The sequence below is a fragment of the Ostrinia furnacalis genome, unplaced genomic scaffold (assembly GCF_004193835.3).
Source record: "Ostrinia furnacalis isolate ACB-3 unplaced genomic scaffold, ASM419383v2 OfSCF6787, whole genome shotgun sequence".
In the NCBI taxonomy this organism is placed as follows: Eukaryota; Metazoa; Arthropoda; class Insecta; order Lepidoptera; family Crambidae; genus Ostrinia; species Ostrinia furnacalis.
Window position 1 is genome coordinate 12,541 of NW_021137026.1, and position 12,357 is coordinate 24,897.

Genomic DNA, 12,357 nt, shown 5'->3' on the forward strand with positions numbered 1-12,357 from the left:
ATGTACAATACAAAACTGCTGTTTCTAGCTCCACCTCGAAATTAGTTTGTTGACAGTCCATTTATTTTTGAAACTTTTTTATTTGGCGCGAAACTTTATATCGCAGCGCCATCTATTGTAACTTACTGTAAATACATTTCTCGAGCGAACAAGAAAGTTGTAATATTAAAATAGTATTTAATAACATAAAAAAAATATTCACATATTTCTATTTGTATTTAATAAATACAAAACTACTTATAATTCAATAGTTTTAAGATATTAATTTTAAGTTTTATAAAAATTTCTGAACGATCGAAGGAACTGACGCTAGATTTGACAGTTGTGAAGTTGTGGTGATTTCACAGATCCATTCGTTTGCGTTTTCATTGTAGAATTTTGCAAAATTGCTTGATTCACTGTTCTGTTGTAAGAAAGTATTAATTTATTATAATGGTTGCCCGAGTAGCCGGCGTGTTTGATGAGAAATTGACAGAGGCAATCGCCAACTCCAAAATCCTGGTAGTTGGCGCCGGCGGTATAGGTTGTGAAATTCTGAAGAATCTCGTGCTTACCGGCTTTCCACAAATAGAAATTGTGAGTATTCTTCTGTGACCTTATCAAGAATACCATCAAAGTCTGCTTTCTTAACTTTTGTTCTAACTGGCAATACACCACGTTAACTGTTTTTGTGACGATTCGTGACGTAGACGCACGTAGGAAAGCGTAATATTTGGTTGAAAAAGTAGAAACGGAAAAGGTTGGGCATTTCTAGTTATTGACCCTCTTTTTCATGGCATTAGTATTATTAGCTCAGGCCCAACCATTGGATAAAGGTTTTCAATACAGCCTACAATAAATAATTTTGATAAATGAATATTGATTGACTCTTCTCAAAACTCAAACATTCTCTCAAACCTTTGTATTCTTGCTGAGTCAATATTAGTTTGGACAGTACTCATAACAAAATATAAACCTTTAACTTTCACTGTAGTCTAAAACAGGGTTTCCCAATTTTTTTTTGCCAAGGAACCCTAATTGATTATACTTTTCCTAGCGGAACCCTACTTTGATAAATGGAAATTTAAATTAAAAACAATAAAGTTTTTATGCAATTATTTGTAAACAAGTCGGTGCGCGCGAACAACGTCGGTCACGAAACGTGGGATAATATTTTTTACGGAACCCTTGCGGCCTTTCCACGGAACCCCAGGGTTCCGCGGACCACCTTTCGGGAACCACTGGTCTAAAAAACAGACCTACAGTTAAGTAGTCCCTGTTAATTAATACAACTTCAAAATTTCCAGATTGATCTCGACACAATTGATGTGAGCAACTTGAACCGTCAATTCCTATTCCACAAAGAGCATGTGGGCAAATCCAAGGCACAAGTGGCCAAAGACAGCGCCCTCACCTTCAACCCTAATGTTAACATTGTGGCACACCATGACAGTGTAATAAGGTTTGTAACAAGCTTTCGTTTAAAATATTAATTTTATTAAAGTCTGGTCTGTGAGCACGTACAATTTTGTCCAATAAGCCCTAGCTACCCATCCTTATCGCTCGCGCGTAATTATGTTGCTAACGCACTCGCACACTCACTGCGGGTGCCAGTCGCGACAGCAATATAATTACGCGCGAGCAATAATGATGGGTAGCTTGAGGTCATTGGACAAAATTCTACGTGCTCACGGACCAGACTATATTATAAAAAAATTGAAATTTAAAAATCACTTATCTGCCATTTTAATCAAATTAAACCATAACAGTTATGTGAATAATCAATATGTAAACATAAATAAATTTTCAGTTGTTTATTACATTACATGGGATTATAGGATGAGTAAACGCTCCTGCACACGACGCCGCCACCGCGCCATCAAAGTATAATTTCGCCAGCGGCGCGGCAGCGGCTTCACGCGGCGCGTATAAACAGTGCAAAGGAGCGGCGCGGCGGCGGCGTCGTGTGCAGGAGTGCTTAAATGTTATAAGTGTCAAGAACCTGTCCATAAAGTAATATAAATTCACTATTTGATTTAGATCATTTTGGACTTTTTATTCTATTCATTGTTTGAGTTATTTTAGTTATATTGTTTTTCTTGCAGCAATGATTATGGAGTGAGCTACTTCAAACAGTTCAACCTTGTAATGAACGCTCTGGACAACCGTGTGGCGCGTAACCATGTGAACAGAATGTGTCTTGCTGCTAATGTGCCGCTCATCGAGACTGGCACTGCTGGATACGCTGGGCAGGTGAGATTTTTATAACTTCATCACTTAGGCCAGCGGTTCCCAAACTTATTTAGTCTACTGCCCACTTTGAGAACAAATTATTTTTAGCGCCCCCCATTTTTGTAGTCAAGAGTCGAGCTCAGTCGGTGTCTAAGAGTCCTCCTAGTAGATGACGCCTCCCAAGCCTCTACACAACGTCCCGATTTTTTTTCTGGGTCTCTTAACGCCCCCCTTTAAGCCTGCAGCGCCCACAAGGGGGCGTTATCGCCCACTTTGGGAAAGACTGACTTAGGCCCAGAACAGACGGTGAAACGCAACTGCAACGAAACTGCAACTTTCTGATCATTCTGATGAATGAAACTGAAACTGAAAGTTTTTAAACTGGTCGCGTCATGTATGGTCTCTCAACTGACGCTATGGCAGAAACTTAGATGCAACTCAAAAGTAACTAGCAGTTGCAGTTTCGTTGCAGTTGCGTTTCACCGTCTGTTCTGGGCCTTAGTCATTTATTGTATACTAGTTGTGCCCCGCGGTGTTACCCGTGGTAAATCGTAGCCTATGTGTTAATCCAGGGTGTCAGCTAGCTCCATACCAAATTTTCTTAAAATCGCTCCAGCCACATAGAACTGGAGAAGTAACAAACATACACAATCACAAACTTTCACCTTGTAATATTAAGTATGATGAGTGCAAGAAAGATTCCATAATTAGGTACCAACTTTTATGAGTACTTTGATTGAGCCTAAATGTCCCAAAAGCAAGTAGCCTTAGAGTTTCAATTTATTGTACAGATCACATCAGATTTTACATCTTTGTTGCACAACTAGCCCTATTAAGGCTGGATAAGATGCCACAGTTAGCACACCCACAGTTAAATGTATAATTTGCCTGATTCTTACAGGTGGAGCTCATCAAAAAAGGCCTCACCCAATGCTACGAATGCCAACCAAAAGCACCACAAAAGACTTTCCCTGGCTGCACCATCCGTAACACTCCGTCTGAGCCCATCCACTGCATCGTATGGGCCAAGCATCTCTTCAACCAACTCTTTGGTGAGGAAGACCCTGACCAAGATGTCAGCCCTGACACCGCAGACCCTGAAGCAGCGGGCGAAGCAGGAGCTTCAGCTTTATCATCGGAAGGCACATCAGCCGGAAACGTTGAACGAAAAAGCACAAGACAGTGGGCGGCAGACACAAACTATGATCCTGAGAAGCTGTTTTCAAAGCTGTTTGGAGATGATATCCGTTATTTGCTGTCAATGGAGAATCTGTGGAAGAAACGGCGGCCTCCCACGCCTTTGACATGGGACAATTTGCCAGGAAAGGATGCGCCGCAAGCACAACATTCTGGGCTACCTGACCAGAGGGTGTGGACTGTACATGAGTGTGCACAGGTAATAAAACAACTAGTTACAAAGGATTCTGCTTAAATTTTGTTATTCTGTTTTAATTGTTAATTACTTTTTTACTATTAGTAAAAAAAAGTTCACAGAGTTGCTCGAAAATACCGCCGATGAGGTCTAGCTAGTAGAGTCTAGTCTAAAATAACATCATGTCATTTTAATCTTTAATGTAGGAGGAAGACCTTCCTTTACTTCACTGTTTGTTTTCCGAACAAAATAAATTAATTAGTTAATTTACCATTTGGTCTACACTCCTACACAATTACGAACGAATTGTTATTCGTTAGTCTGATTAAAACTCGAGAACGGCTGGGCCGATTGAGCTGATTTTGGTTTTAAATTTTTTGTCGTAGACCAGGGTAAGTCTAAACGGTGAGCAAATAAGGAAAAATTGCGATGGCTTATTTATTGCCTTTAAGGCGGAACAGAGTTCGCGGGGTCATCTAGTAAAAAAATAAATTACAGTGTCTTCTTTTACTTTACTTGCAGGTGTTTGCAGCCAGCTGCAAGGCTCTCCAAGCAGACCTGAAGGGAAGGCCAGACGGCGACCACCTGGTGTGGGACAAGGACGAGAAAAGCGCCATGGACTTCGTGACGGCGTGCGCGAACATTCGCGCGCACATCTTCAACATCCCGCAGAAGTCTCGCTTTGAAATCAAATGTGAGTTTTATTGTAGTTACATTAGAAGACGTGAGATGTTTATTTTATTTTATCGTGCGGTCAGTCAGAAGACTGAACAGATTTATTCTGTGATTATAGGCAATGAGAGCATAATCCACTGGGACTGCCACCATGTTTAATTCTGACTCCATGTCCAGAATGTGCCGTCGTTCAGTCATTAACCACCTCTGTCAGGCTTTTGTACTTTTGACTAATATTTGTGATTTCCTTCTTGACTGTGCTGATAAGTATTTCAATTTAGATTTTCATGGAGTTTCGAGATTTTAGGAAACCATGGTGGTTTCATTGTTTCATTATTTTATACACGTTTTTCCTATTATGCGGGCTACACGCACCTGGAAATCCGCATCATAGGAAAAAGGCTCTTATCTTATTGTCTGTGCAATATGGAGCATCTTCCAAAATTAAATGATGAACTGATTGTAAACTCCCCAGCGATGGCCGGCAACATAATCCCAGCCATTGCGACCGCCAACGCGATCGTGGCAGGTCTGGCGGTGCTTCGAGCACAGGCGGTGCTACGCGGCGAGCTGGCGCGCTGCGGCAGCGTGTACCTGCGGCCCAAGGTCAACCACCGCGGACAGCTGTTCGTGCCGGAGATCAGTGAGTAGTGTTATTAATGGCTCAATGATTACTAGGTCCTCTATACAGGGTGTTAGGTAATGGGCATATAAATGGTATGGTGAAGTGAGAAATTTGATATCATCATTTTTTTTTTATTTTCATACAAAATAAATTGTATAAAATCCGATTTGTATGAAAATTAAAATAATTATAATGAAGATATCAATTTTCTAAATTCACCATACCATTTATACAGGGTGTTGATTTCAATACCCGCCATATTTAGGGAGTTGATTAAGTAGCTTATTCTGATCACGAATCAGCAAAAAAACTGACTTCAAAATTTTTTTAAATTATTTTTTAAATATCTACGATTTCCATAATCGACCACTACAGTGCAGAATAGTACCCCAACGAAAACGGCGCGCGGCGCTCACCCGGTGACCCGGGCAAGCGCTGCGCCCCCCGTCCCGCGCCCCACTACCCGCGCTCGCCCATGAGTCAGTCAACTATCAGCCACAATCAGCTGTGAGTTTAAAGACGATTACTGGACTGAGCTTAATCCAAATCTACCCTAAAAATGTAATGACTAAATTAGTTACTTACACCTTATCACGTTACGAGTTTATTTTTTGTTCTAAAAACTAATTAATTAAGTAGGTACTCTTTAATTAATAAAAAACCTTTTACACGAATTTGCTTCCTTCCGCAAAATTATTTTTTTTACAGAACCTACATTATTTTTTTTTAAATTAAACCATGCTTTTATGTGTGTGACAAGCTTGTAACTACTTATCATTCAAAAGTACTGTAAACAGATGACAATAATGCTCTTTCATACAGGTTCGTTATTCCTTACATCTCTAGCTCTCTACCTTAATAACTTTTACGTCTTTACGATAGTAATTATTAAAATAAAACTTAACTTACTTAATACCGCAAACTGAACACCTAGAAATAACACACTGGCAAACTCTTGTTCCTTCACTTTCGATAGGAGATAAGACAAGATTTTGTTTTTAAACTCGATTGATTTCAGTATCTAAACAAAATTTCTATCTTTTAGCACTTCTTTCATTTAAATACTAATACCGCCGCACGGACATCGGGCTCGCACTGATGTGCACTGACTGATGATCAATACATCAGTCTTTCCCAAAGTGGGCGATAACGCCCCCTTGTGGGCGCTGCAGGCTTAAAGGGGGGCGGTAAGAGACCCAGAAAAAAAATCAGGACGTTGTGTAGAGGCTTGGGAGGCGTCATCTACGAGGATGACTCTTAGACATCGACTGACTCGATTCTTGACTACAAAAATGGGGGACGCTAAAAAATACTGGACGGAGCTTAATCCAAATCTACCCTAAAAATGTAATGACTAAATTAGTTACTTACACCTTATCACGTTACGAGTTTATTTTTTGTTCTAAAAACTAATTAATTAAGTACTCTTTAATTAATAAAAAACCTTTTACACGAATTTGCTTCCTTCCGCAAAATAATTTTTTTTACAGAACCTACATTATTTTTTTTTAAATTAAACCATGCTTTTATGTGTGTGACAAGCTTGTAACTACTTATCATTCAAAAGTACTGTAAACAGATGACAATAATGCTCTTTCATACAGGTTCGTTATTCCTTACATCTCTAGCTCTCTACCTTAATAACTTTTACGTCTTTACGATAGTAATTATTAAAATAAAACTTAACTTACTTAATACCGCAAACTGAACACCTAGAAATAACACACTGGCAAACTCTTGTTCCTTCACTTTCGATAGGAGATAAGACAAGATTTTGTTTTTAAACTCGATTGATTTCAGTATCTAAACAAAATTTCTATCTTTTAGCACTTCTTTCATTTAAATACTAATACCGCCGCACGGACATCGGGCTCGCACTGATGTGCACTGACTGATGATCAATACATCAGTCTTTCCCAAAGTGGGCGATAACGCCCCCTTGTGGGCGCTGCAGGCTTAAAGGGGGGCGGTAAGAGACCCAGAAAAAAAATCAGGACGTTGTGTAGAGGCTTGGGAGGCGTCATCTACGAGGATGACTCTTAGACATCGACTGACTCGATTCTTGACTACAAAAATGGGGGACGCTAAAAAATAATTTATTCTCAAAGTGGGCAGTAGACTAAATAAGTTTGGGAACCACTGCAATACATACTTCGCTCGCTCATCTTCGTGTTTCGGGCGTCATCGGCGCTCAATCGTGGATCATCGATTTTCTCCATTCATCAGTCCGATTTTGCTTTCCACGCCGAGAGGCTGCGCGCACGCTCCGCGAAATCTAGCTCGTATTTAGAATTCCTAGTACTCAATCGCTATTTCTTTATTTCTTGCCTTGTAACTTCAACTTTTCTCTTCCTCTCTGCTTGATAAATGTTTTCTAGTACATAAACTTCTTACTACCGTGATCTATCTCTGTAAAAATTTGATTTAAAATAATAACGTAATTTAATTTCTATCGGCGTTTAATTTAAATTCCCTGAACGACTGTTAGGCTGTTAGTTAGTTTCAGGTTAAACTTCCATTCTTCATAACTTACATAAAATAATTCATCATCATGTTCGTGATTATTTTAAATGAACTTAATTTCATTACTTACTTACACGAAATAACTATCAAAATGTATTGATATTCTTATCGTTTTAATAATAACGATTGAGCTACTACAAATCATTTGCATTTGAGTATTTTGGAAGCTTGCTATAAGAGCATTAATTATGATAGGACGGATCTTTAGTTAACAAAGATCTTCGGTCATCGAATGTGATTTGCGATTTTTGATTGTTTTCTCGTGCGGTTTTGAGTAGTTAGTGTGTGAACGTGTGATAGTGAGTGTGGTAATAGTGAGTGAGTGTTAGGAATATGCCTAACCATACGTACAGTGCTCGTGAGTAGATACGTAAACATGGTTTACTGTTACGGGAAGGCACGTGGAAACGCATCTGAAGTCGCATCGGTAAGTACCTAGCTCTAAACTTAAAGGAGATTCCTTTTTAATGTAGGAAGTGAATAATCTGGTAATTTTGTGTAGAAAATACTCCCGCCGTCGCGGTAGGTAGTGGCGGAAAGCGCTCCAATACACTCACACACAAATAGGAAACAGCAAACTAATTTAAAACGAACTTTAACTTTAGTTAGTCAAAGAAAAATACCTATTTACACTACCTACTTTACGTGGCTTCCTTCAGTAGACTATCCAACATGATAAGCGAGCGATCCGCGTAGCTCGATGGGTGCCACAATGTAAACGTATTGCATTATTGCGAGCCATAGTGCAGTTGATGTTGCACGGAAAATATTCGCTAAAAATTCCACTTTCGTTTGTAATTTTTTTTTTGGTGGATAATGCGTTTATGTAAGTCATAATATATCACCTAAATAAATATGGCGAGTATTGAAATCAACACCCTGTATGCCCATGTTAACATGGGCTAGTGTCGGCTCATATACCCATTTACCTAACACCCTGTATACTAATGCATTGGATCCCAAACTTATTTGAGACGCGCCCCCTTTCGACCATACAAAAAATTCCGCGCCCCCCCTCCTCCAGTCAAGATTATTTATTGGTCGTGTACGGTACGCACATTCAAAGAAAGGAATGGTGGATGGAAAGTCACTGGTTGCTATGACAAGGAGTTTATTGCAATAACTAACACTATTACAAAGTCTAAACTACTTAGGTTAAAATGGTGCGAAATGGTGAAAAGGTATGAGTGATTACGCGCGGTTGGTTTGGTGACCGAATAAACACTAAATGTAAAATCAATGAAATATCGAAATAAAGTTTGCTGTAAGTTGATACCACCGCGCCGCGGTCGGCGCGTATTGCTGACATAAACAACCTAAATTAATTGTACATTCAAAGATCGTACAGGTCGTATCGAGCAGTCTGGAATGCATTCTCTCAGCGGTCTCAGGTTTCCGATACCCCCCTCTTTGGGAACCAATGTACTAATGGATGTGTTAACACTGCCTCTCAGGGCCTCGGCTAAAACTGGCGCGAGTGCACAGAATTGACACATTAATGCAAGGAAATGCATGCCTCCCGCACGCGTGTGGAATCACGTCACATGCGCTGCTTTTGATATTTTTCGATACAGAACGGCGCGCAGTTTTAGCAGAGGCCAAAAATTAATTCATAACTGTAGTTTCAATCCTTGGTAATAAGTTAACTTCTGTTATCCCTTTCTCCCTCCCTAACGAGTTCTTTGGCTAACAATCTTTACCCTGTATGTTATCAGAAGTATCATTTCAATATACTTCCAAATATGATAAGCATGCGACAGACGCCCCTATAATATAACTTTGCTTTCTTTTCAGCTCTCACCCCACCAAACCCAAAATGCTACGTCTGCGCCCCCAAACCCGAAGTGGGTCTCGCTTGCAATCTCAAACAGCTGACACTCAAAGATCTGACCGCCGCGTTCAAAGAAGGCCTCAACATGCAGGCTCCCGACGCCACCGTCGAGGGCAAAGGGCTGGTAGTCCTATCCTCAGAGCCCGGAGAAACCGACCACAACAACGACAAGACCTTAGAAGAGATCGGCTTGAACGACGGCTGCGCGTTGCTCGTGGATGACTTCCTTCAAAACTACGAAGTCCGAGTCAGACTTCAGCAGGAAGATGAAGAGAAATCCTGGCGTCTGGTGACTGACACTGACGCCCCCATGCCGGCGCCTAAAGAGGAGGAAAAACCAGCGAACGGATCCAACGGTTCCGAGCCGAAACCTGGTCCTTCCAGAACCAGGACTCGCGCTGACAGCGACAGCGACATGGAAATCATCGAGGAGGATGAAGATGAGAACACCGTCAAGCCGCCTAAGCGCAGGCGCACAGAGATGACCGACGAAGTCGTGGAGTTGTGCTAACGGTTTATGTACAACGTAGTACGTTGCGTTTGGGGCACTTTAGTTTGGCAATCCATTTTATAGGTTCATGCAGCAGATAGTTATATCAAATATTAAATACCTATACTTATCTAAGTTATCTAACTCAGTTTTGGTAATAGCAATGCTGTACCTGTTTAATCCACTTGTTTCTATGATTATATCTATTTTAAATGTTTTGTAGTTAGTGTTATTAGTAGTAGTATGTTTGAAAATATATCAATTTAGACAAGACTAGTTGCTAATACAGTATTATAATAATGTGTATCTTCCTACTAGTTCTTCATAAATATTTTGTAAATTAATAGCTAATTTATTTTTGAATCTATAAGGTGGGTTGATGGATATGACGTGAATTTTAAGAATGATTGTCTTTGATAGCAATAAGTGAATAAGTTTATAAAGAACAATGCTAAGTGTATAACTACTATGTTAAGGACATAATTTTATTGTCTTTTGAATAAATTCTTAGTTAAATACATGTGGTTTTTCATTATTCATAATGAAACAAATAGGTATGACAAAGATTTTTTTATTTTCGGACATCTGGTTTAATCAATATTAGCCACAAATAAATGCTTAGTTTAACATACAATTAACTGGATTGAATGGAAAATTCCACCATGAGATCACCATAGTTATAATTTGCACCCATAGTAGGTAGAAGATTGATGATACTTATAAAAAGGCTACTACCATGTAAATTCATTATGATCTATCAAGGTTATATTCATACAGTCTTTCCAAAAAAGTTAAGCTTCTACCCCTCTTATACATATTTAGAAAAAAGTATAAATTGCTATAAAGTTTTTTTTATTTCCCTAAGTAGATAAAGCTTATGATGACATTACATAATGACGACACAGAGTTGACGGTGGAATAAGTTAAATATTACTAGACATTTGCAAAAGCAACACATCTTGTATTACATCTAATATTACATTACAGCACACTTACAAATAATGTGTAAAATGCATTGTAACAACTACACACTTGACAAAAATCTTAACAGGTACATTTTTTCAAAATGTCTACATTATTTGACAAAGCAGGAGTGCAGCCGAAAGTACGGTGGAGGTAAAAAATTGCCAGGAACTTAAAAAAATATGGATTATCTAAAAAAATACCAGAACTAATCTTACATTCTAATTACATTAAACTCTTAAATAATTAAGTGTATGTTTCTGTAGTGTATCACCTACCAATAAATTCAATTCAAGGATAAACAGAACTGTAATTACAAAGAGACATTAAATTAATTCATATTCTATTTTAATTGGGTGACAAGTCCAACACAAACAAGATAAAGTTTGTACACCACAATATACCAACTAATAATAAACATTACGTTAGTGTTTTTAAGAACAAAAATTAGGTACAGTCTACTGTCTATCATACAGACACTGACATGCGTTCAAGGCCATAGTGATAATACTGCATTTAAAGCAGATTACAATAAATTACACTACTTCTCCGGTAACATTCCGTACTCTATAAGAAACCGTTCCACGTCTGTGGCAAAGAAATCATTACCCAACTCTGTGGCGAGCTGCACAAAGTTTCCAATTATCTGGCCACCTTTGTACACAAGCAGCGCAGGGACCCCGTCAACACGGAAATGACGACTCAGACCCGTCACATCCACTGATATACGACAAAACTTCGTCATAGGGTACTCTGTTGCCAACACATTCAGACAACCATCCATAGTCTCACATGCTATGGACTTACTGCTGTAAATATGAATGACAACTGTGACTTTCTGATCCTCTTTATCGATTGCATTCAAAAACTCATCCTGAGTATTCAAAGTCACCACTTTACCGAATTTGGGTGCTTTCTGTAACTGATTCATCAACTCTTGCATCCTCTGTTGTTGATACTTTAACAAAAAGTCTTCATCAGCCAACTCATTCAATTCATCTTCCAGTTCTTCTATTTTCTTTTCTTCAGCCTCTTCTCGCTCGGGTTTTACAGATAATGTAAGCTTTTTAGCTAATGCGATGCGTTCTTTTTCCAATTCTGCACGGTTCTCAGCTTCCAATTGTTTGTATCTTCGCCAGTCTTCCAAAACTCCTTTGGGGCCAGTGTTGCTGGCTGTGCCATTCCAACTGTTGACGGGCGCTGGTGCGGCACTCTGCTGCGGAGCAGGCGGGTTACCTTCTTCATCTCCACTTCTGCTATCTTCGTACTCAGAATCACCTTCGTCTTCACTGCTACTACAGTAATTGTGTAGCTTTTCACCTAAGATTTTGTCATCCAAAGTAGCCATTCTGATACAGTGCACTTCAGAATTATTAATAAATAGCAATTTTACACAGTCTAATGAGATTAATTAAAAATATAATACAAAAATAATCCAAAAAACAACGCCTCGCCTTTTCTCCACTGACAGTTATATTTTACCGATCATCCATCACAATACCTGAATAAACCATAAACAAGATGTGTGTAGTATTATAACCATTCCATTAAAGTTTGGCGAAATCTTAGCTTACCATACCCAAAAACTTTTCATATGTTGAGATAAAAAAAAACTTTTTTTTTTTAATTGACTTTGACATGTTGTAAATAAACTGTCAAAATGTGAA

General features: G+C 39.0%; 2 protein-coding genes across 2 annotated transcripts; one reads left to right on the top strand and one right to left on the bottom strand.

Moving 5' to 3' along the window:
- The first annotated feature begins 323 nt into the window (after positions 1 to 323).
- On the top strand, positions 324 to 10,173 carry Uba2 (Ubiquitin-like activating enzyme 2). The gene is made up of 7 exons (XM_028318347.1): positions 324 to 576; positions 1,287 to 1,441; positions 2,085 to 2,232; positions 3,113 to 3,607; positions 4,106 to 4,277; positions 4,734 to 4,901; positions 9,201 to 10,173. The coding sequence occupies exons 1-7, from the start codon at positions 433 to 435 to the stop codon at positions 9,746 to 9,748; spliced, it is 1,830 nt and encodes a 609-aa protein (XP_028174148.1). The 5' UTR covers positions 324 to 432; the 3' UTR covers positions 9,749 to 10,173.
- Positions 10,174 to 10,282: 109 nt separating this feature from the next.
- Positions 10,283 to 12,182, bottom strand: LOC114362813 (phosducin-like protein). Its single transcript, XM_028318348.1, has one exon. It carries the CDS (start codon positions 12,036 to 12,038, stop codon positions 11,232 to 11,234), a length of 807 nt encoding a protein of 268 aa, XP_028174149.1. The 5' UTR covers positions 12,039 to 12,182; the 3' UTR covers positions 10,283 to 11,231.
- Positions 12,183 to 12,357: the final 175 nt, after the last annotated feature.

Excerpts from the sequence above, each read along its gene's own strand:
- Uba2 (XM_028318347.1), top strand. The coding sequence starts at position 433 with ATGGTTGCCCGAGTAGCCGGCGTGTTTGATGAGAAATTGACAGAGGCA. Across the intron at positions 577-1,286 it reads GCTTTCCACAAATAGAAATT|ATTGATCTCGACACAATTGA; the intron begins GTGAGTATTCTT and ends CAAAATTTCCAG. Across the intron at positions 4,902-9,200 it reads GCTGTTCGTGCCGGAGATCA|CTCTCACCCCACCAAACCCA; the intron begins GTGAGTAGTGTT and ends CTTTCTTTTCAG.
- LOC114362813 (XM_028318348.1), bottom strand. The coding sequence starts at position 12,038 with ATGGCTACTTTGGATGACAAAATCTTAGGTGAAAAGCTACACAATTAC.